Source organism: Ictidomys tridecemlineatus, chromosome 9, assembly GCF_052094955.1.
Source record: "Ictidomys tridecemlineatus isolate mIctTri1 chromosome 9, mIctTri1.hap1, whole genome shotgun sequence".
In the NCBI taxonomy this organism is placed as follows: domain Eukaryota; kingdom Metazoa; phylum Chordata; class Mammalia; order Rodentia; family Sciuridae; genus Ictidomys; species Ictidomys tridecemlineatus.
In genome coordinates, this window is record NC_135485.1 from 73,476,798 (window position 1) to 73,502,456 (window position 25,659).

A 25,659-nucleotide genomic window follows, 5' to 3' on the forward strand; every position below is an offset into this window, starting at 1 on the left:
TGTAGATCCTAGAACGGATATTAAGTTTCTGGTGAACTGTGCTCTCTGAGTTCACCTAGAGAATACTAGAATAGCAGTAGTTATGTTAGCAGATGTTGCTTTGCAACCTACTAAATTTAGAGTTCCAAATGATCATCTCTCAAGCTGCCATAATTCCAAATAGACATCAAATTCCCAGAGAAGCATTATCGAGAGAACATGACCAGCACAGCAAACCTGACCTCTCACCTCAACATCTAAATTTGGCCTGAGCTCTGACTCTTTAGTTCATATTCCCTGGATTCCCAAATCACATGTGTTTGATGTTTTTTTAAGTGACCGATATTTAATAAAAACAAATTAAGAAGGATTTCTTATTTACAACTTCATTTGGGGTCATGGATAAACATCTATAATCGTATCCACATATCCCTGAAGTGAAGCAGATAGGTAAACCATTAAAGAAATCTGAGTACTCAGTCTGAAATAGAAAGAACCAGACAGACCAGAAATTTTGGCCCATTATATCAGTTTCAGGGCCAAACATTCAAGACTTAAATATTCAATTTAATGTTTCTAAGAAACATCTCCACAAGCCCTGAAGAAGGCAGAGCAAAATTATGTGTCAGGGGAAACACTTCAATATCACAATCTGTTACATGTTTAAAAAGGCAATTGTTTGGAACTTTTCAAAAAAGTTCAACTGACAGAATACTAAGTGTGAGTCCAACATGTTAATTACTGAACTTTCAGGGAAAGGTCAACATAACTGAAAAGGAGAAAAAAGTCCCATGAAACACACACACACACACACACACACACACACACACACACACACACACACCCCATGCATATTCAAATAAGACAGAAAAAGGGGAGAGACCTGAAAAATGCTGCAAAATGAAAAAGAATTCTGGCATTGAACTGACCAAAGATGTTTTAGAGTGGAGGCATCCCAGTTAAGTGTATGCAAGATCAAAGAGCATTCCCATAGCACTCCTGGGGACTCCTCGGCTTTGCCAGGAGTCTATGAATGAAGGATCTAGGGCATAAAATGTTTAACCGCACCTGCAGACTCAAAGTACTCTAAAGTCCGTTGGGCAGGACCGTGATACATTAGTTCTCCTGAGGCCAGTATGGTGAGGCTGTCAAACAGCTGGAAGATGGAATAGCGAGGCAGATGGATGGAGAAGATGATCGTGCGTCCCTGCTCAGAAATCCTAAGTGAAAAAGGAAAATAATAAATCATTAATTATCTGAACCTTGCTGGTATGGTGGTGCGCGACTATAATCCCAGTAGCTCAGGCGGCTGAGGCAGGAGGATCAAAGTTCAAAGCCAGCCACAGAAAAAGCAGGCACTATGCACTCAGTGAGACCCTGTCTCTAAATAAAATACAAAATAGGGCTGGGGTAATGGCTTAGTGGTCAAGTGTCCCTGGGTTCAATCCCCAGTATCCCCCATCCAAAATATCTGAACCTTGCAATATTTTGTAAAATAGTTATTTCTGCCAGTAGAGCTTTTCCTCTCAGTTCAACTTGATTTTTTCTTACAAATTTCTCATCTCAACACATTACATACATGGTAGTTGAGAATATTTAAATTCAATGCTTTTATTAAAAGACTAAAGAATCTTAAAGTTTATTTATTTAGCAGTCTAGAGTTGACTAGAAATTGGTGAAAATGCAGTTTTCTAGAGAGTTTTCCAAGACAGTGAATTCAGGGAAATTGGTATACAATCTCTGGTGGTTGGAATAGAGAGTCCATATTATTAACAAGTATCTTAGATTATCATACTCACTTTTGAAACTAGTTATCAATGAAGTATTAGAAGAATGGTCATATACAAATTTTCATTGATCATTTAAGTATTCTGGCTCTTTAGTAATTGGTTTTCATCCTACCTTAGTAATACATAAATACTGTTAAGCACTTTGAATGTTATTTAGCACTTAGCTATATGTTTTAGAGATAAATTGAATTTCCACAATGTTTTCACAAGGCTATTATAATATTAGTATTTTCTTCTTTTGACATATAAAGTTTAAAGGTCAAGTAACTAACCAATGGCTCACAGTTACTAAGTGGCAAGGCTGGAATCTGAGTCTGGTTTGATTTTATGGTAGAAACATTTCTCACCTACCTGTTATAGGAATTATTACTTATGGGTATAAGAAACAAAGGAAAAAAAACTTTCCCAAACTGTTTTGTAAATATTTTATGAGGAGAATCACTTCAATTTAAGAATTTGATAAGCACCTAGTATATCTAATATATCCAAAGATGATCTTCCTCAAAGAGAAAAAAGAGATAAGGTCTATAATTTCAATATGATTGGATTTGAAGAAGTTAATGGCTCCTTATAAACAAAAAAGGGAAAGTGATAACCCATTTTGGAGGTGATAAAAGTAGAATATCCAAATTCCCAATGATAGTGAGCTAAGAAAAGAGATACAAGGTGAACAAAGTGTGAAGTGAACAGGTCTAAAATTCAAAACTATAAGAAGCCTTTCTGTGTAACACAACAAGCAGTGTCTGTCTGTGTGCTTGTGTTGCAGTTGTTTTGGGTGAAGAAGATAACTAATAGAGAGGACCAAAGAGGACCATGTTGAACCCTTCCAAAGGAAATTGGAAATTAAGTCAACTGACAATAAGAAGCTGAGAAAGGACTGGAAGATGGACATGGGATACCTGAGAGCTCTAATACTCAAAGTGGAGTCTGAGGACTAACTGAATCATTGTCAGTAATTCTTTAAAACTATTGTAGAGAACTTTGATTCCTTCCAGGAACCTAGAGAAATAGGATCTGCATTTCAACAAGTACCCAGGTAATGAGTATGTTCAGCAGTGCTCCTGAAGGACTGACCAAAGCTCTGGGCATGAGGAAAGAGGACTGTGTGCTAAGCAGAGCAACCCACAAAGAAAACGTGAGTGAATAAAAATATTTGACATATGTTCTGTAATGGGGCCTGAACTCCAGACCTGTGTCTTGTCATCTTATATGTGTAAATGACATCTTAAACTTAAGAAGTTTAAACCCATACATATCTTCAGTTCTTGTTGTTTCCTCTCTTGTAACATAGACACTTGCTCAAAGAGTCATGGGCATCAGAGGAAGCAATGTTGTGACAGAAGGGAGACCATGAAAGTAGTGTGATTGGCAGCTTAAAACAATGGGGCAGAGGAGTTTCTAGAGGTGCTGGACAAAGGGAGAGACCATAGCTACCAGGAGACTGGCTTCCTTAAACAAATAAATTACTGCATAAGAAAGTAAGTACATATTTTGAGATAATGGGAGTTGAATATCTCCATGTCTGAAGTCACTTACAAATGTAAAAATAGCAAAGACTAAAAGTAAGACAGAGGTGTCAGATTGGCATCAGAAATGTTGTTATGAGTTTCTGGGCTTTTCAATATATTCAATAACAGAAATAGCAATAAATATAGATATATCTCTACTCATGCATGTATTTTTAGGAAGCATCTATATATACATATATGTGCACCACACTTACACAATAAAGGCTGTGTAGGTTGCATGCCCAGGTGTATTTCACTGAGAACTCAGCATCCTTTCATGCCTGAGTCAGCTCATACAACATGCACTGGGATAAACCCTGCAGTGTGCCACACCATTAACTTTTCAGATTGAAAAAATACAGGAAAAATATATTTCTGTACAGGATCCCCAAAAGGCAGGAAAAAGAGACAGTAGGGAGAACTGTGGAAATTTGAATAGCCCCGATTGGATACTGGCAAAGCAATATCTGTGGAGTGAACTGTGGAGTGCAGATGATGGCATGTCCTCCCTGATTGGAGGTTGAAGTAGCACATGATATCAGAAAAGTCTATGTGGGAAACAGCAGAGAAGACAGGAGGGGCTGCATATGGAATGAAAAGTAACAGAGGGGAATCCACGTGAGAAGAGTAGGATTTCATCTGTATTGTTCTTAGATACTTTCTGTCAGTTTGAAATATGTTTATATTTTTAAAGATGATGTATAACCTCACTTTTGGATATCACATAGTTGACTATTTAATATGCATACATGACAAATATGTATATGTATTTATACACATATGCATATAAATATGTGACCTCATTTAATTCCCACAGTAACTTTATAAAGTAGCACTTGCATTTTATTAAAAGGGAAACTGGAACTCTGAGAAATTGACTGACAAACCTAAGATATTGATGTTAATAAGATGCACAGTGGAGAGGAACACAAGGCACTGACTTGAATCCAAGGTCCTCTTATTCCCCCATGTTTTATGCTCTAGTATAAACCTGACTTCAACACAGTAGAGGAAGAACTGGTCAGTGCATTTGCACTCATGGCTGAGTATGTCTGAGTCAAGACTTTCTTAGGCTATTGAGCCACCTGGTGCTAGTTGTCAACGTAGGAAAGTGGGATAATCACAAGAATACAAGCAAAAATTATGCCCCACCAAGATGGCATAAAAAAAAAAAGAAAAAAAAAGATGATGTATAAATCTCAACTATTGAAAAATTTCCTATAAACATCCCTTCCCACCTTCCTTCCTTCCTTCCTTCTTTCCTTTCTTTCTTTCTTTTTTTTTTTTGGGGGGGAGCAGGGATTGAGTACAGGTACACTCAACCACTGAGCCACATCCCCAGCCCTATTTTATATTTTATTTAGAGACAAGATCTCACTGAATGCTTGGAGTCTTGCTTTTGCTGATGCTGGATTTTAATGTGTGATTCTCCTGCCTTAGCCTCCAGAGCCACTGGAGGGACCCCACCTGGCCATTTTTCTTTCTTGATAAAGGAAATCCCACTTATTTAATTTCATTCTTCCACTTCTTCAAGCCCCAGATCTCAGCAGTCATTGTCTTAATCCTCCCATCCCGGGTGTAAATCCTGACTTGATCCTATTGGTTCCCTTGAAAACAGAAACCACCTTCTGCTCACCATGACCATTCTGGTTGAAGCTCAGCAGCTCCTTCACTGGGTCTTCTCTCATCCTTGCCTAACTGCAGTCTTCCCCACATCCATTGCTGTGCTCTAAAACTCTCAAAATATCACTATGTCCCCTAGTGACAGGAGAAGCCATACTTCTTTGATAGTCTATGAGATCCATGAAATCTGCCATCAGCCCAACTTCACCTCACATCCTAAATACATTTCATTGGCTGAACTTTGTCTTCCCCAAACTCAGATGTTGAAGTCCTATTTCCCAGTGCCTCAGAATGTAACCACATTGGACATAGCACCATCAAGGAAGTCTTTAAGTTTAAATGAGATCATCATGATGTCCTCATATGATTACGTCCAGTTAGGAGGATATTAGGACACAGACACACAAGGGAGAAGGTGTCATTTACAAACTAATGAAGAAATGACCAGAAGACACACTAGTTTCAACTTTCTGTCTCCAGAGATATAAGAAAATTTTTTGTTGTTGAGTCCCCAATCTGTAGCATTGTTGTGACAGTTCATCAGGCAACCTCCACTCCCCTTAGTCTCTGGGTCTGTCCTTCTGGCCTTGATGATATTCCACAAACATAAGACATGCTCCATCTCAGGGCAACTGGCTGCTTCTTCCAACCAGAACACTCTTCTGATTTATAGCACATCTCACTCTCTCCCAACTCAGGCGTAACATGCTTGTGGTCTTCTCTGACCTTCTTGTTTAAAATGGCTCCCTGCCCTCACCATGACCTTACTTCCCTATGTGTTTTTTTCATCATTCTTGATATACTTCTTGTTTATTGACTGTAATTTGCTAAAAAAAAAGGAACACTATTTTTTTTTAGCTTCTGAATCTTGTGCACCAGGAATACCGGTAACTGGAAGTGATCAGATAGTAAACAGATGAAATGTAATGTTGCCATAGCATTTACCTTTTTAGGAGTCTGATGACATCATTAGCTGTTCTCCCATCTAACCCAGTTGTGGGCTTATCCAGGAACAAGATGAGAGGATCAAGGATCAGCTCCATTCCTATACTAGTCCTTTTTCTTTCTCCTTTAGATTTTACCTAAAACACAAAATATTATCATTTTCACAAATTTTCATCATCACTATCTTTTGGTGAATTAACCACCAGCAGTTCTGCTAGAGACACTTTACCTAATTTTCCTCATTATTCTGAACAGCAAGTAAATGACACATAGGAGAAGGGGGAGGTTTCACTCTACCACATGTGGAAGCTGAGCCCCAGTGCAAAGTTCTCAAGTGATTGCACCTGATATGAAGCTCATTATTTTAATAGTCCTGTGAATTCCTCACAAAATAGTTAGTTTTAAGAGAGTAAGTTAAACATTAAAAAAAGAAAGAAAAGAAAAGCCTATAAAATGGGGAAATGACTACTAAGTTAGGAGAAGAGCTGTTCTCAGTGGAGCATGCCTGCAATCACAGTACTTTGGGAGGCTGAGGCAAGAATTCATAAATACAAAGCCAGCCTGGGCAACTTAGTGAGGATCTAAGCAACTTAGTGAGGCCCTAAGCAACTTAGTGAGATCCTGTCTCTAAATAGAATATAAAAAAGGGCTGGAGATATAGCTCAATGTTTAAGAACCCTTGGGTTCAATACCTGGTACCAAAAATAAACAAACAAACAAACAAATAAAATAGGAGGAAATATAAAGGACACTACCTATAATAATCTTTTACAGTGTTGTGACCACTTCCTACAGACACACCATCTCCACAAAGGATCCAAATTGGATTGAAAAAAAGAGAATCACCTTGGAGCAAGAAATATATACTACCCATCATACCATATCCACATCTTTTCCATTTCATAATTTTTCACAATAATTCTTTCTACAGTTTAATGTACCTCAGAATTGCTCATACATCTTTTCAGAAAATCCCAGAAGAGGGGATATTTCACAGGGCAACTGGCCCAATCTTCTCACCAGTATATGTGTGGAAAGGGAATAAAGAAGCTCTGGGGGAGGTAGGAAGTAGCAAACACATCTAGAATTTGGAGTCTCTAAACATATCATTATTGAATGCTTCTTATGGCCCTTGATTGGTTTCCATTAACAATAGTACTATAAAAGACATTTGGGTAACTAGTTCAAAGTATTATTTAAATGTCTAAATATACCACAATGAAATCTATTATCTTTATAATTATTATAAACCAATAAATAAGGCCTTTGGGAACAATTATTGAAATGTGAATGGATATAAATATAGTCATAAAACAGTTGTTAATACAGAGACTTTGTCCATTTTTTCACTGATACTGATATTGGTAAGGTAAGGAAATGTGCTTATTTTCTTATGTTAGTATGGGAGAAAAGGGGGAAAATGAGCAACTGAAGTGAATGATATTATTAGTAATACAGTGGCATTAATACTTTAATTATTAGGTAATTGTTCATATCATTAATCAAACTATTTTTTACATTTTTGTTATGTTCAGATCATAAAGAACTAAAAAATGAATTATTTCAATCAATGAGACTTTATGATTGTAAGAAGCCAACAACTTTGTACATTTTGCCTGGAAAACTAAGCAAACAACCAATGGAAGTGCCAGCTTGCAGCTAAATAAGAGAGTAAAAAAAGTGCTTTCCTAGAAAGACAAAATCAGTTAAAAAAAATAGCAGCTCCAAAGTAAACCTGACTCAATAGCTCAGCAAACAAAAATGGTGAAAGGTGGCTCCTACACCAGTGTAACTCAGGAGAGATCCACAGCCAAAGAAAGGTGTTCATCTGCTACATGTCCAAACCCCTCTGAAATCCAAACCAAGATTCAGCATCATTGTTCTTTACCTTGGAATGGTTTACTATAAAAAACTCTAACATCAACTTTGATAATTTACAGAATTCGTTAACATGAATGAGAGTAGTGATCCCAACAGCCAACACTGTACCTTCAATCCATTTGAATGTATTTTATATAATGGTTTAAAGTATTATTTGGTGTCAATCTTCCTATCTTTGTTTTCATTTCTCTGGTTTATACTTGTTATTCATATCCCTGATTCATTCTCTTGCATTATCCAATACTACCTTAAATACTCATCATCCATCTATTTTGCCTTTGTATCTGGGTGTGAATTATATTTTATATCTTTTTTCTCTCTCTTTATTTTTACAGTCTATCTTTTCTCAAATTGTTTTTGGCCTATCTTTCTCCCCTGCCCTTATTCCTCTTTTAAGGTTACAGTACTAAATTTAATAACTATTAACTATTTTTTGAGCTGTTTCAGAACTTTATTACAGGTTTACATGTATATATGGGGAACTGCGGGAAAAAATAGCAAAAAGTTTTTATTTCGTATAAGGTTGAATAGTATGAAACTTGGCTCTGAAAAGATTATGGTAAATAGGATTCACTGGCATTTTAAAAAGTGGTGCTGATATTAGGATCAGCAGAGGTGATACACTGAAAAAGTAAATAAATATTTGGATATTCTATCAATCCAGGGCTCTTAAGAGAAAGAAACTCACAAGTAGTCCCTCCATTAATAAATAAATGAAAACTATACCAATAGATGAGTAGTCATAGAAATGGTATGAAAAACAAGCGAACAAATCAACCCCAAACCAATGATGCTTCAACAATCGACTGCATGGACACTGCCATGGAGGATATGTAGAAAAATAATTTAGGAATTTCATAGTTAAAATGTTCTATTACCTAAAAAGATGTAAAAAGCAAAATTGGAGGTAAAATACAGGAAGTGAAAGATCACTTCAGTAAAGATAGAGAAATTCTAAAAATGATATTCAAGAAATCTGGGATATTATTAAAACACCAAACTTAAGATTCATTGAGATAGATAAAGGATAAAGGGATTCATGATCTTTTCAATGAATAATATTGGAAAAATTTTCAAACCTTAAGAATGAGATAGAAATTCAAATAAAAGATACAAAAGTACTCAAATTATACAAAAATTACAAGGCATCCCTACCTAGAAACATTATTAAAAAATGCACAACCTATAGAATAAGGATAAAATTGTAAAAACTTCAAGGGAAAAAGGATTGGTCACATTTAAAACTAAACCAAGGAGCAAAGATGGCGCAGTAGAGGAGATACCACTTCTGATGGCTCTGCGCACGAATCAGTTCTCTGTACACCACCAGAAATGGTATGGTTTTTATGAAAATAATGACTATATTTTAAATAATGATTGAATCCAACATCTCTAGACGTAGAGACTAACTATAAATGTATTAATAATGAAAACCTGTTAATAGATGATGGATTGTTGATATTGGGAACTGTTAACATTGTCTTTACCCACAAAGGAGAAATTTTGGAACTATACAAGTGCAATATAAATCTATAAGGGAAAAACAATAACACAACAGATTCACAGAGCTAGAAAGAAACATGAGCATCATGAAAAGACAAGGAAAGAAAGGACCACAAACAATGCAAGACAATACAACATTAGAAGAGGTAACATCTACAGCAGAAAGAAAGTCAGATAAAGATTTCAGGATATTCATGGTTCAGATGTTCTGGAGTCTCAGGAAAGACATTAGACAACAAATGCAGATAATGAAAGATCACTTCAATAATGAATTACATAATCATATCCAGGAGGCAAAAGATCAAATCTACAGGAAGATAGAGGTTATAAAAAATCCTAGAAATGAAAGAAATGATAAATCAAATTAAAATTAAAAACTCAAATGAGAGTATCAACAGTAGAGTAGAACACTTAGAAGAAAGAACATCAGACAATGAAGACAAAGTATATCATCTCAAAAAGAACGTATACAGCACAGCGAGACTGATAAGAAGCAATAAGCAGAACATTCAAGAAATATGGGATAGAATAAAGAGACCAAATTTAACAGTTATTGGGATAGAGGAAGGTATTAAGGTCCAAACCAAAAGAATGAGCAATCTGTTCAATGAAATAATATTAGAAAACTTTCCAGAAATGAAGAAAGAAAAAGAAATCCAAATCCTAGAAGTCTACAGGACACCGAATGTGCAAAATTATAAAAGATTCAAAACAAGACACATTATAATTAAAATGCCCAACATACAGAACAAGGAGAAAATTTTAAAAGCCACAAGAGAAAGAAAGCAGATTACATAAAGGGGAAACCAACTAGGTTAATGACTGATCTTTTCATACAGATCCTGAAAGCTAGAAGATCCTGGAAAAACATATTTCAAAGGCTGAAAATAATGGGTTTCAACCAAGAATCTTATATCCAGCAAAATTAGGTTTCAGATATGAAGATGAAATAAAAACCTTCCACAATAAATGAAAGTTAAAAGAATTTGCAAATAGAAAACCAGTGCTTCAAAACATCCTTGGCAAAACATTTCATGAAGAAGAAATAAAAAATAACAATAAAAACCAACAGTGGGTGGTAGAACACTAAAGGAAAAAAGTAATCAAAGAGGAAAATCAAGTCAAGTTAAATAACAACAACAACAAAAAACCACAAATATGGCTGGAAATCCAAACCATATCTCATAGTAATCCTAAATGTTAATGGCTTAAACTCACCATTCAAAAGACATAGGCTACTAGATTGGGTTAAAAAAATATCCAACAATATGCTGCCTATAGGAAACTCATTTGATAGGAAAAGACATACACAGACTGAAGGTGAAAGTTTAGGAAAAATCATACCACTCACATGGACCTTGTAAACAACCAGGGGAATGCATACTCATAGCAAATAAAGTAGACTTCAAGCCAAAGTTAGTCAAAAGGGATAAATAAGGACACTACATATTGCTCAAGGGAACCATATAACAACAAGACATAACAATTATTAATATATATGCCCCAAACAATGGTGCACCTATGTTCATCAAACAAACACTTCCCAAGTTCAAGAGTCAAATAGTCCACAACACAATAATCATAGGTGATTTTAACACACGTCTCTCACCACAAGATAGAACTGAAATCAAAACAAAAGAAACAATTGAAAAAATTGACAAAACTAAAAGTTGGTTCCTTGAACAAATAAATAAGATTGACAGACCCTTAGCCATGCTAATGAAGAGAAGAAGACAGAGAACTCAAATTACTAGCATATGTGATGAAAAAGGCAATATCACAACAGACACTACAGAAATACAGAGGATAATTAGAAATTATTTTTAAACTTTATACTTTAATAAAATAGAATATAGTGAAGGCATTGATAAATTCCTAAAGTAATATGACCTCCCCAGTTTGAGTCAGGAGGATATACACAACTTAAACAGACCAATATCAAGTGAGGAAATAGAAAAAGACATCAAAATATTACAAAACAAGAAAAGCCCAGAACTGAACAGTTATACAGCCAAGTTTTACAAGATCTTTAAAAAGAACTAATACCAATTTTCTACAATCTATTTCAGGAAATAGAAAAAGAGGTAGTACTTACAAATTCATTCTACAAGGTCAATATCACCCTGATTCCAAAATCAGACAAAGACACTTCAAAGAAAGGAAACTTCAGACTAACATCTCTAATGAATACACATGCAAAAATCCTCAATAGAATTCTGGAAAATCAGATACAAAAACATATCAAAAATATTATACACCATGATCAAGTGGGACTCATCCCCAGGCTGCAAGGTTGGTTCAACATATGGAAATCAATAAATGTAATTCATCACATCAATAGACTTAAAGATAAGAACCATATGATCACCTCAATAGATGCAGAAAAAGCATTTGACAAGATACAGCACCACTTTATGTTCAAAACACTAGAAAACATAGGGATAACAGGAACTTATCTCAACATAGTAAAGGCTATCTATGCTAAGACTCAGGCCAACATCATTCTAAACTGAGAAAAACTAAAGTTATTCCCTCTAAAATCTGGAATAAGACAAGGGTGTTCTCTATCACCACTTCTATTCAACATAGTTCTTGAAACACTGGCCAGAGAAATTAGACAGACAAAAGAAGTTAAAGAAATAACTTTAGGAAAGAAGAACTTAAAGTAGCACTATTTGCTCTATACATAGAAGACCCAAAAAATTCAATCAGGAAACTTCTAGAAGTAGTAAATGAACTCAGAAAAGTGGCAGGATATAAAATCAACACCCATAAATCAAAGGCATTTCTGTATATCAGTGAAAAATTCTCTGAAAAGGAAATGAGGAAAACTACCCCATTCCTAATATCTCAAAAATAAATATCTCAATAAAATACCTCAATAAAATACTTGGGAATCAACTTAACAAAAAAGGTGAAAGATCTAAACAATAAAACTCCAGAACCCTAAAGAGAGAAATAGAAGACCTTAGAAGATAGAAAGATCTACCTTGCTCATGGATAGACAGAATTAATATTATTAAAATGAACATACTACCAAAGGCACTATAAAGGTTCATTGCAATTCCGATCAAAATACTGATGGCATTCCTCCTATAAGTAGAAAAACAATCATGAAATTCATCTGGAAAATAAGAGACCCAGAATAGATAAAGCAATTCTAAGCAGAAAGAGTGAAACAGGTGGTATTGCTATACCAGATGTTAAACTATACTGCAGACAATAGTAACAAAAACAGCATGGTACTGGTACCACAAAAGGCTGGTAGACCAATGGTACAGAATAGAGGACACAGAAACTAACCCACAAAATTACAACTATCTTATATTGGACAAGGTGCCAAAAGTACGCAGTGGAGAAAAGATAGCATCTTCAACAAATGGTGCCGGGAAAACTAGAAATCCATGTGCAACAAAATGAGGTTGAATCCCTATCTCTCACCATGCACAAAAGTTAACTCAAAAAGGATCAAGAACCTAGAAATTAAACCAGAGACTCTGTGTGTAATAGAAAAAAAAAAGTAGGCCGTAATCATTATCACGTGGGGCTAGGCCCCAACTTCCTTAATAAGATGCCTATAGCACAAGAATTAAAACCAAGAATCAACAAATGGGATGGATTCAAATTAAAAGGTTTTCTTCTCAGCAAAAGAAATAATCTGTGAGGTAAACAGGGAGCCTACATCCTGGGAACCAATTTTTACCCCTCACACATCAAACAGAGCTCTAATCTCTAGAGTATATAAAAAGCTCAAAAAGATACACACCAAAAAAAAAACAACAAAAAAAAAACAAATAATCCAATCAATAAATGTGCCAGGTACCTGAACAGACACTTCTCAGAAGATGATAAACAATCAATCAACAAATATACGAAGAAATGCTCATCATCTCTAGCAATCAGAGAAATGCAAATCAAAACTACTGTAAGATACCATCTCACTCCAGTAAGAATGGCAGTCATATGAAGACAAACAACAAGTGTTGGCGAGGATGCAGGGGAAAAGGTACACTCATACACTACTGGTGGGATTGCAAATTAGTGCAGCCATTTTGAAAAGCAGTATGGAGATTCCTTAGAAAGCTGGAAATGGAACCACCAATTGACCCAGTTATTCCCCTTTTTGGACTATACCCAAAGGATCTAAAAACAGCATACTACAGGGACACAGCCACATCAATGTTTATAGCAGCACAATTCACAATGGCTAAACTGTGGAGCCAATCTAGGTGTCCTTCAGTGGATAAATGGATTAAAAAATGTGGCATTTATACATAATGGATTATTACTCAGAACTAAAAAAGATAAGATTGTGGCATTTGCAGAGAAATGGATGGCATTAGAGAAGATTATACTGAGTGAAGTTAGCCAATCCCCAAAAAATAAATGTCAAATGTTTTTTCTGAGATAAGGAGGATGACTCAAAGTGGGTTAGGGAGGGAGAGCATAGGAGGAAGATTACTTCTACACAGGGAATAGGGGTAGGAGGGAAATGGAGAGAGAAGGGGAATAACAAGGGTGGTGGAAGGAGACAGTCATAATTATACAAAATACATGTATGAAGATGTGAAAAAAAAACTAAACCAAAACATATTTCAATTGATTTCTCAAGCTAGACCCTAAAAGCTAGAAGTACTTGGTATAATGTATAAACTTCTAAAAGAAAATGGATGTCAACAAAGAATTTCTACACGAGCATAATTAGGCTTCAAAATTGAAAAATTTTTAAAAAATTTCATAAAAAATGAAAACCAAAATAATTCATAACTAATAAGCATGCACTACAAGACATACACAATGAAAGTTTTCATGAAGAAGAAATGATGAATGAAAATGAAAAGCACCATAGGAATGAAGTGCTCAAGAAGAATAGTCAATTAAAGAGGAATCAAGTCTTCTTTAAACTTTAGAAATAATTCAAATGTTTAGAAATATAAACCATCTCTAAATAACAACATTGAATGTAAATAGTCTAAAATCATCAATCAAAAGACATAGGATGAAGGGCCAGAATAAAGAACAACATCCAACTGTATGTTTTCTGCAAAGGACTCACCTCACAGGCAAAGACATCCTTAGACTCAAGGTGAAAGGAGAGGAAAAGATATACCATTAAAGTAGGACTAATGAACAATCAAGTGTAACTACTGTCATATTAGATAAAGTACATTTCAAGCCAAAATTAATCAGAAGAGAGAAAGAAAGGCACTTCATATTGTTAAAGGAAATTATATAGCAATAAGATAATAATGGCAAAGATTAATGCCTCAACCAACAGAGTATCTATGTACATGAAACAAACCCTTATCAACATTAAGAATAAAATGGACCAAAATATATTGATACTGGGTGACTTTAAATTTTCTCCCTCAACACTGGATAGATCAACCAAACCAAAACCAAGTAAAGATTCTACAGAACAAAAAGTTAAATTAATTCAGAGACCTAAGAGACATTTATAGAATAATTCATTCATCAGTGCCTAAATTCACTTTCCTCTTGATAGCACATGGAACATTTTCTGAAACAAACCATATTTTCAGTCACAAAACAAATAACTGCAAATATCAGAAAACAGAGATAATATCTTGAATTTTATCATAACATACAGGAATGAAATTGGAAATTAACAATAAGATTTTAAAAAGCACTGTACAGATTTAATGCAATTTCAATTAAAATCTCAATGGCATTCCTCATATAAATAGAAAAGGCAGTAATGAAATTCATCTGGAAAAATAAGAGACCCAGAATAGCTAAAGCAATCCTGGGAGGAACAGTGAAACCAGTGGCATCACTATACCAGACCTTAACTATACTACAGAGCAATAGTAACAAAAACAGCATGGTATTGGCACCAAAACAGACTGGTAGACCAATGGTACAGAATAGAGGACACAGAGACTAACCCACAAAATTACAATTATCTTATATTAGACAAAGGCAGTCAAAACATGCATTGGAGAAAAGATAGCCTCTTCAACAAATGGTGCTGGGAAAACTGGAAATCCATAACAAAATGAAATTAAACCCCTATCTCTCACCATGCAAAAAACTTAACTCAAAGTGGATCAAGGACCTAGGAGTTAAACCAGAGACTCTGCTCCTAATAGAAGAAAAATTAGGTCCTAATCTCCATCATGTGGGATTAGGCCCCAACTTCCTTAATAAGACTCCTATAGTGCAAGAATTAAAACCAAGAATCAATAAATGAAATGGAATCAAACTAAAAAGTTTCTTCTCAGAAAAAGAAACAATCTGTGAGGTGAATAAAGAGCCTACATCCTGGCAGCAAATATTTATACCTCACACATCAGATAGTGCACTAATCTCTAGGGTATAAAAAGAACTCAAAAAACTAAGCACCAAAAAAAAAAAAAAAAACCCAAATAACCCCATCAACTAATGGGTCAAGAACCTGAACAGACACTACTCAGAAGAGGATATACAATCAATCCAGTCAACAAATATATGAAAAAAATGTTCATCATCGTTAGCAATTTGAGAAATGTAAATTAAAACTACTCTAATATTTCATATTATTTCACTCCAGTTAGAATGGCAGCTATTATGAAGACAAACAAATAATAAGTGTTGGTGAGGATGTAGAGAAAAAAGGTACACTCATACACTGCTGGTGGGACTGCAAATTGGTGCAGCCAATATGAAAAGCAATATAGAGATTCCTTGGATAATTGGGAATGGAACCACCATTTGACCCAGCTATCTCTATCCTCGGTCTATACCCAAAGGACTTAAAAACAGCATATTACAGGGACAAAGCCACATCAATGTTTAGAGCAGCATAATTCACAATAGCTAAACTGTGGAACCAACCTAGATGCCCTTCTGTAGATGAGTGGATAAAAAAATGTGGCATTTATATACAATGGAATATTACTCATCAATAAAAGAGAATAACATCATGGCATTTTCAGGTAAATGAATGGAGTTGGAGGAGATAATTTTGCTAAGTGAAGTTAGCCAATCTCAAAAAACTAAGAGCTGAATTTTTTTTCTTATATAATGAGGCTTATTCACTGTGGGGTAGGGAGGGGACCATGGGAGGAATAGATGAACTCTAGATAGGGCAGAGGGGTAGGAAAGAAAGGGAGGGGTGTGAGGGAAAGGGAGAGGGCTTGGAGGTAGAAATGATGGTGGAATGTGATGGACATTATTATCCAAAGTACATGTATAAAGACATGAATTGGTGTGAATATGCTTTGTATACAACCAGAGATACAAAAAATTGTGCTCTTTTTGTATAATATGAATTGTAAGGTATTCTACTATAATATATAAATTTAAAAAATAATAATAAAAAATTAAAAAGTGAATGAAAATTTAAATTATAAAAAGATAAAAAAACAGAAATCACTCTAACACCAGCAGATTAAATAATACTCTTCTGAGGGTGAATGGATAACAGAAGAAATAAGGGGAGAAATAAAAAAAAATTAAAAATAAATGAAAATAGTGATAGAACATATCAAAATCTCTGGGACAGTATGAAGACAGCTCCAAGAGGAAAGTTTATAACATTGAGCTAGTGCAACAAGTAAGTAATCTAAAATTACATCTCAAGGCCCTAAGATACAAGAACAAACAACACCCAAATCAATAAAAGATAGGAAATAATCAACATCAGAACAGAAAACAATGAAATTGAGAATGAAAAGTAGATCCAAAGATCAATGAAAAAAAGTGGGTTTTTTTGAAAGGTAAACAAAATAGATAAACTCTTAGTCAAACTAACTAAAAGAAAGAGATAAAAACTTAAACAAAATTTAAGATGAAAAATGAAATATCACTACAATAAGTTAGAAAGACTATCTTATTCACAATAGCCTCAAAAAAAAACCTTTATAATAAATCTAACAAAGGAAGTGAAGCATCACCTACAATGAAAATAATAGAACACTAAAACAAATTTGAAGTAGACTTCAGAAGATGAAAAGACATCTCTTGTTCTTGGACAGACAGAATTAATATTGTCAAAATGGCCACTCTACCTAAAGCACTGTACAGATTCACTGCTAGTGAGAAAAGCAGGAGGCATCACAATATTGAACCTCAAATTATACTAAAGAGCTATAGAAAGAAAAACAGCATGGTACTGGCATCAATGCAGATATGAAATCTAATGGAATGGAGTAGAAGACACAGAGACAAAGTCCCATAAATTCAGTTACCTAAAACTAGAAAAAGATGCCAAAATCATGTTGAAAAAAATACAACTTCTCCAACAAATAGTGCTGGGATGACTGGAAATCCATATGGAGTAGAATGACATTTAGGTTCTATCTCTCAGACTGCACAAAGCTCAACTTAGTGGATCAAGGACCTAGAAATTAGAAATGCTGCATCTGCTAGAAGACAATATTGGCCCAACACTTCAACATGATGGCACAGAAAACCACTTTCTTAACAAGATTCCTAAAACACAAGAAATATAATTAAAAACATCAATGAATGAGATGGAATCAAACACAAAAATTTTGGCACAGTAAAGAAAAGAACTAAGTGTGAAGAAAAAGCTTCAGAATGGGAGAAAATATTTCCTACCTGCTCCTCACAAAGGGCATGAATTTCCAGAAAATAAAAGTAACTCAAAAACTATAACACCAATTGAAAAAAATGAACCAACCAGAAAATGGGCAAAAGAATTAAACAGACACTTCTCAAATGAAGAAAGACAAACAGAAAACAAGTACATGAAAAAATGTTCAATATCAGTAGCACTTAGGGAAATATATATTAAAACTACATGGAGATTTTATCTCACTCTAGTCAGAAAGGTGACATTCAAGAATACAAATAATAATAATTGTTGGTGAGAATGTGGAGGGAAAGGTATGCTCATACATTGTTGGTGGGATGAGACTGCAAATTTGTGCAAACATTATGGAGTATGAAGATTCCTCAAAAGCCTAAAATGAAACCACCATATAAACCAGCTATCCCACTCTTTGGTATATATCCAGGAAAATTTAAATCAGCATACTACAGTGATGCACAGCAGTGTATATAGTAGCAAAATTCACAACAGCCAAGCTAGATAAGCAAACTAAGTACCCTTCAACAGGACAAGACAGAGTTAAGATTGTTTCTTCACATAATTTCCCTCTTCTTAGTATGTAAATAATCACTTTTCTCATCACCACAGAAAACCACCAATTTCGACAACACAAACTTTGGGAAACTTCTGATTAAGGTCGCATTGCCCATGTGGGAGCCCCTCCTTCCTGGTTATGATTCTATCAGGTTTCTTACATTACCTTGGAATCTGCCACTTCCTCCAGATCTAATTCTTTAATGACCTTGTTGATCCTCTCATTTTTTTCCTGTTTTGACATAGTTGTTGGAAGCCGAAGAGCCGCTGAGAACCATATATTTTCTCTCACTGACAGGGTGTCTGTCACAACATCATCCTGAAGGCAAATGCAATTTTCTTGAGAAACAGTGTGTCTTTTGTAAGACTATCAATTCAGTGTATGTAATTTAATATATGAAAATAACAAACCCAAAGGAAAGTTCTAGCTACTGTGAACATTCAACTCTAAGAATTTCAGTAACTCTACACACACAGCCTCAGAGCCCAAGGGAAGCATTTTCACTCCCTATTTGCATACCCAGGTGGAACACACAAAATTATGCCTTCTAGACACTTCACTTACAAATCTTTCAATGAGGAATTGCTAAAGTCATCCTTTAGGAGAAAAAGAGAGGTGAATGAAGGGCAAAAAGGACAACAATAGATCCTTTTGTAAATGATAGGAGAGCTAGAATTGACACCACTGCCTAAAAGTTAATATTCCAGGTTTTTTCTATCTCTCCTTTTGACTCCTCCCTCAATTTTTATAAATGTGGTGTAAACAAAGTTGGTTCTGAGCATGTTCAATTGGAAGCACACTAAACTATAAGCCAAGGCTCTTGCCTTACAGGAACAGGGGAAACCTAACAGGCAAAATCACTAATACTTACCTGTACCACATAACCTGTATTATGTGGGAAATTGGAATCTTCAGGTACTCCATGTACCCAGACATCTCCAGATAAACCACTTGGATCTTTCCTTGCAGCTAAGATATCTAACAACCTATAAAAGGACAATATGTTGTAAGATTTTTCCTTCCTACAAAGGCTACAACTCTCACATACTCAGAATCCAAATTTTGTTCATGTTAAAAATGAACTAATCAAAAAATCGTATGGTTTAACATATGGTCTGTACACACACATACACACACACTCTCTCTCTACCTCTCTCTCTCTCTCTCTCTCTCTCTCTCTCTCTCTCACACACACACACACACACAAACACACACATACACACACACACACATACAGAAATTCTTACCTTCCTTTTCCTCATGTACTATACAAAATCCCAAACACATTAAAGCAAGAGATCATTGGCTTATCCAGTATAGAGTCCCAATGACCCTTACCTTGATGATCCCAACCCAAGTAGCAGGATCTTTTTATCTCAGATGCATGTGCTCATTGAGAACTTCAGCTCCTTCTCTCCATTTTAATAGTATTCCCTTATTTTCCTTCCTCATTTGCTGATAACAAGGACAGCTGCTATGACTTATCACCTTATCATGTTGTGTTACTCATACTGAATTTTAAAAAGACTGGTCCTATGATTAAAACCACAAGCTAGTGTAAAAGCAAGTGATATACACTACTTAGGATCAGACCAGGAATGTCCATTAAATGCCTATGATTTTTCAAAGAACATTGAAACAGCAGCACCAAAAGGACTTTGAATTATACTTTCTATTGTACTCACAAAGTTTTGCCTCCACCTGAGGGTCCCATGATAGCATTAAGGCCAGGTTTCATGATCCCACTGTAAACACAAAAATATACTGATTTAGCATTTCTGTTTTTAAAGTGTTCTATAGTTTTAGAGGCTGCATTGAATACGTTTAGTTGATGAAATTCCAGATAGATAACAAGCACTGAAACTTAAAGAATATAAGTCATTCTTAATAGAAGTCTAGCATACATAGGATATCATCCAATAGTCAGGAATTAAGAAAAATCCCTCACATTCCCAAAATATCTTGAAACCATTAATGCTGTTTGGGAAATAACATATTTTCATTTATGTTCACAGATCACAAAATGAATAGTAAGTTCTCATCAATTATCTGTATTACTCTTATGCCTCTTAAAACAACTTCTGAATAATGTTTGATGATCAGCCTCTTCAAATCCCCTCACCTGCTTCTCAGTCAAGTCAGACACAATGAATGAACCACTGATTTGGAGACTTATAAGCACCAGTGTTCTCACTTTTAGAATCTCATCAGAACAAAAATTAATGTGTCTTCAGTAGAAATTCAAGAGTGGAATAAAGCACTCCAGAATATAAGAAACCATTTTCTCTCAGAAAATGGATGCAACTATGATTCAATCAAATCAAGTGTATGCCTGAGGGCAGTGAAAAATCAGATAGTGCAGAAGGGGTAATTATGGCACTATTGACTTTGCTAAGGCCCAAGAAGTCAAATAGGCTCAATGCTGTCCTAAATATAAGAGGTGAAACTACTAAGAAGAAAGAAATAGAGGAAGAGAACTAAGGGCAGGGCTACTGGAGGGGCAAAGGAGTGCACACAGCAGTCTGGCTTTATACATTCAGAACTCTGGTGTCTATGCCAGTCTCTCTTTAGAATTGCTAGGCACATCAAGATGTGTTCTACTGTGGAATCAGTATCTATTCCAAGTGTAGGATCCAAGCCAACAGCTATATGTCCTCATATACTGATACCCTATGAGTGTACAGCTGTTATAAAATATGAAAGTCCCCACACTACTGCCTCACAGCACTCACATCCAGAATGACCTCACCTTTCTTGGCCTGTAACACCTGATCTATCACAATGAAACTAGGGTTGCTAGTGGCTGGGGTGAAATGTACCTTTCACTTTGTTCATTGACTGAAGAAACTCTAAATCACTGGACTATTATAATGAGAGTGTGGTAAAGCAAGAGCCAGCTGTGACTCAGAAAACTCTTAATTCATTTGATATCCTTCCTCCCTCAGTGTAAAGACTCACAAATGACTGGGTAGGTCTGGGGGTATAGGTCAGTGCTATTATGGGTGTTTAGCATTCATGAAATCTTGGGTTCAATCATTAGCCATCCCCCAAATGCAAAATGTCTGGTTAAATTCTCAAAGCTCATTTCTCTACAGTTCTTAATACATCTCCCTTAATAATATCTACCCAGCAAGTACTTCTAAAATTACCAGGAAACATTATTCCCTAAGTCTTAATTACTTGAAAAACTTCCCAAGTTTAACATACTTTCTCAAGGAATGATCAAGCTATTCTGAATGATTCAATCAGGAACAAAATGTGAGTGTTAAGGCAAAGAATTTCACAGATCCTGCTATTTGACTTTCTCTGACACTAAACCCCAGTGTTACAGAAAACAACAGTACTGTAGAATTGCAATTCCAACCATTCCTATGTGGAGCAGTGACTGTTCCACAATTCATCAGGCAATACAATTATGACGTGTCTACTATGTGTGTACAACATACTCTTCTAGGAGATGGGACACAGATGAGAACAAATCAAGTAGATAAACAAATGGAAAAACAAATTTCTAGCCCCCTGGAGTTCACATTCTAGCCCAGGGATCAGCCCCCTATAGCTGGTGACTTATTTTCTATTTTCACAAACACTGTGATTTGACAGAGTCTTGCTCATTGGTTTAGGTAGAGTCTGGAGCTACTTTCATTCCACCAAGACAGTTATGTCCATCAACTATGGTCCACTATTTCCTGGTTTCCCCACCCTCCATCCACCATTCTCTGAACCCTCAGAAGCCATTTCCCCTTAATTTTCCACTTTATAGCATGTGTCTGCAGAGGCCCTCTTTTTTCATACTATAAAATCTTCACAACCAGCCTGTGTCTTACTGTAACCACTTCTCTCTCCTTCCTTTCCCTATAACCCACCGCACACTGAATCTGGAGTACTGAGTACAAAAGATGAAAGTCACCTGAAGGATTTCTGTTGGTTCTATTGCACTTTAGTAGATAATGGTACAACCTTTGGTCTTGTTCTCTTTATGCGCAAAGGATCTAAATGTCATTCTTGGGGCATGGTCAACCTCCCCCCCCAATACACACACTTATCAAAAATTCAATCTCCTTGCACCTGGCCCTCAATGCAGGGTGAGGAGCTTTTGTTCTGTCTTTGAGTACTTCTGTCAATCACCACAAGAATGAGGGAAAATGCTCCCGTTTTCTGATTCATCCTTCAGACTAAAAGAGGATTTATCTCTGTCACCAGCATTTTGTACAACACCAAATGCCTACTAGAAACCCATATTTTTTGAATAAGTGAATCTCCACTTTATTGTATTGAATCCCTAGTTGATTAGCTGGAAAGGATAAGTAAGGTAAATGAACCTCTATGCAATGTATGCATTATATATATATTCAACCTGCACATATTCAAAGCATGGTACTTTCTACCTCTTTAATCACAAAATATGTAAGGACAACAATTTCTTAATTATTGTGTATTTCACAAAAGACTTGTCAGCTTTTCATAAGTCAAATCTATCTAATCATGTAGCAAAAAATCAAAGCCTTCCATCCACCATTCCTTTCCTTAGTCTCCTAGTCAGGATTTCTTAACCAACAGAAGAGAGAAAAGAAGTAGGCAAGGCAGCAGGTTTTGTTGCATGGACAGAATTCCAATCCACACAGAAGCTCTGGCCTCAGCCCAGGAGCCCTCAGTTCCTTGCTATTCCTCTTCCACCTGGGCCTCAACATTTCTATGCTATCTTGTCACTTTTTTATTTCTAATGGGAGTTGGCTAGCATTAACAGAAAAGTAGAGAGTTGCTTGAAAAATATCAAGGAAATACAACAAACACCAAATTCTGTATAGATCTTCAGCCACACTGAGTCAAAAGATTCTTTTATAACCACTCTCCAGCCTTGGAGAACAAGGAGAAGGTGCTTGCTTTTTCTAGGAATGATTATTTCCCTTATTACACAAACAGAATTCATAGGTCATAGTATCTGAGCAAAGCCAAATTACATTGTGACAACATCAAAAGGAAAAAGAGGCTCACAAAATATCAGAAAAACACTGACACTCCTAATGCCCAGTATCTGTGAACTCGTGGAGGTACCTCTTAGTGATAGGTTCTAAAGAAACACTCATCTCCCTTCCACTCTAGATCCCACTTCAACACCGCACTTTGAATTCTGATTTTCTGGCTGGATGAAAAGAATAAAAATAAAATCACAATTATTAGGTATTTTTAAAATTAGGTACCTTCAATTAAATTGTAGGGATCTTATATTTAAATATGTTCTACCTGTTTTTATTAGATTGAGTGATGAGTAAATTGTTATAAACTGTGAACAAGTATAAATAGACCATTCATTTAAAACAGGTCTATTTGAAAAGAAAAGTACTTTCACAAGGTACTATCATTTCAACCTCTTTACTTCTAGAACATAAAAAGGACATATACTGCAAAGGTACCCCAAACTAAAACTTGTCTGTTTCAGAAAACATGTTTCAGTAGTGAAATTGAAAAACATTCTGTTTTAGAGTTTGGAAAGATCAATTATATACCCACAACCAAAAAGCAATAAAGTAGCCAGTGTGGTGGCACATGCCTGTAATCCCATCAGTCCAGGAGGATGTAACAGGAGGATCATGAGTTTAAGGTTAGCCTCAGCAAAGTAAGGCCCTAAGCAAGACAGGGAGAACTGTCTCTAAATAAATCATAATAAAAGGCTGAGTAGGAGATGTGGCATAGTGGTTAAGTGCCATACGTTCAATGCTGGTATGAAAAAAAAGAAAGAAAGAAAGACACCACCAGGCCTTTTCCACCATGTGGCTTACATAAGGGAAACTAAATTGCACATTAATTGTTCATTTTCTCAAAGACTGATGTACATGGTACAATCACTTTAATGAATGGATTTTAGTTCAGTTCCTTTCAAAGCTAAACATACACTCAACAAGTGATCCAATCATTTCAGTCCTAATTTAGCCAAAAAGAAAAAAGCTCAATATGTCTAATTAGATATTTGAATGCAAATATTCATAGCAGTTTATTGGTAATAGCCAAAACCTGAAGTTCATTGTAGGTTAATAAAGTGATACTTTCAAAGGTTTATGCACATACTTGATATCTGATAGTTTCTTTTTCTCAGTTGTTTTTTGATTAAATAGAAAGCCTCTCTTCTCTTTTACATGATAGCAGATGTTGTGAAAACTTAGCACAGGCCCTTTCTGGTCCCTGGAGCTTGTCCCAGGGAGGACATCAGAGTTTCTTTGGAACATGTTTAAAATCGGGTCATTGTTGGAAGACATTTGGAGAGTTCTGTTTTTCTGTAGAGGGAAAAGCAATAGTAAGTTGACAATCCAGGTAAATAAAATTTTTAAACACGAGATAACATAACATGAACACATTTAAACCAATCTTTTTTTTAAACTGTGCTGCAGTGAGTAGTTTCCTTTCCAAAGAACAGCCCACATCACTGTGATAAGAACAACTTGAGAACATATAATGAGAGGCGGATACAAATTAAAAAACCTGTACTCCAATTAGGTGTCATATTTCCAAATTAAGGGGTTTTAAAAAGGGACAACCAAACAGAGGATTTCTAAATGTTCTTTATGAACTTCTTCCAAACCATCCCAGAGTCCTGCCTCTTCCAACCAATGACCAATCAGGTGAATAAAAAGAGTACAATATATAATAATAGTTGACAATATAGCCCTTTGAAACTAGGGAAGAACTCATGTAAATTTAAGAGAGATTGTACTGAGAAACTCCTGTGAATTTAAATAAGAGAAGTAGGTAACAAGTCTTGGGGGAGGGGTGTCTGTGGGAGTCAGGGGGGCAACACTGGCAGATGAGAAGTCCTTACCCTTTGTCTCCTCTTTGCATCAAGCTGACCCCACCCGTTTAGACCTTCTGTGAGAGGGTAGATAAACTTGGCACCCATTTAGACCTTCTGTAAGAGGGTAGATAAACTTGGCACCTCTCAGTGGTGCTTTGTACAACTTTATAAAACTCACCTCCAGTGGCTTCAGTCAAAGATCACAGACTTGTTACCTTCTAGAAAAATAAATATATAATGACATAAATTGATGTGAACATATTTTATATACAGAGATACGAAAAATTGTGTTCTATATGTGTAATAAGGATTGTATGCATTCCACTGTTGTCGTGGATTTAAAAAAAAGTAATTAAATCAATTAAAAATTTTTTTTTAAAAAAAGAAACTTAAATTTCACCCTCTGGATAAATTGAAGTGGATTACCTAATGCTAACTGGACCTAAGAACTAAATTCCAGCAAGACTGTGCTCTAAATAGCAGCAAGGCCTTTCCAGTCACAAACAAAAGATATTAAGGTAGCGATCAAT

The 25,659-nt window shown here is 35.6% G+C and overlaps 1 protein-coding gene across 1 annotated transcript in view; it reads right to left on the reverse strand.

Moving 5' to 3' along the window:
• LOC120892317 (broad substrate specificity ATP-binding cassette transporter ABCG2-like) overlaps positions 1-24,596 on the reverse strand; it is a 46,494-nt gene extending 21,898 nt beyond the window's left edge. The window contains exons 1-7 of the mRNA XM_078020734.1: positions 24,409-24,596; positions 20,028-20,087; positions 19,214-19,328; positions 18,503-18,660; positions 15,938-15,963; positions 5,846-5,969; positions 1,048-1,199 (exon numbers count right to left, since the gene is read on the reverse strand). Of these exons, the coding sequence (XP_077876860.1) occupies positions 1,048-1,199; positions 5,846-5,969; positions 15,938-15,963; positions 18,503-18,660; positions 19,214-19,328; positions 20,028-20,087; positions 24,409-24,596 (823 nt within the window). The remainder of the gene's footprint in view (positions 1-1,047; positions 1,200-5,845; positions 5,970-15,937; positions 15,964-18,502; positions 18,661-19,213; positions 19,329-20,027; positions 20,088-24,408) is intronic.
• Between the last annotated feature and the right edge of the window lie 1,063 nt (positions 24,597-25,659).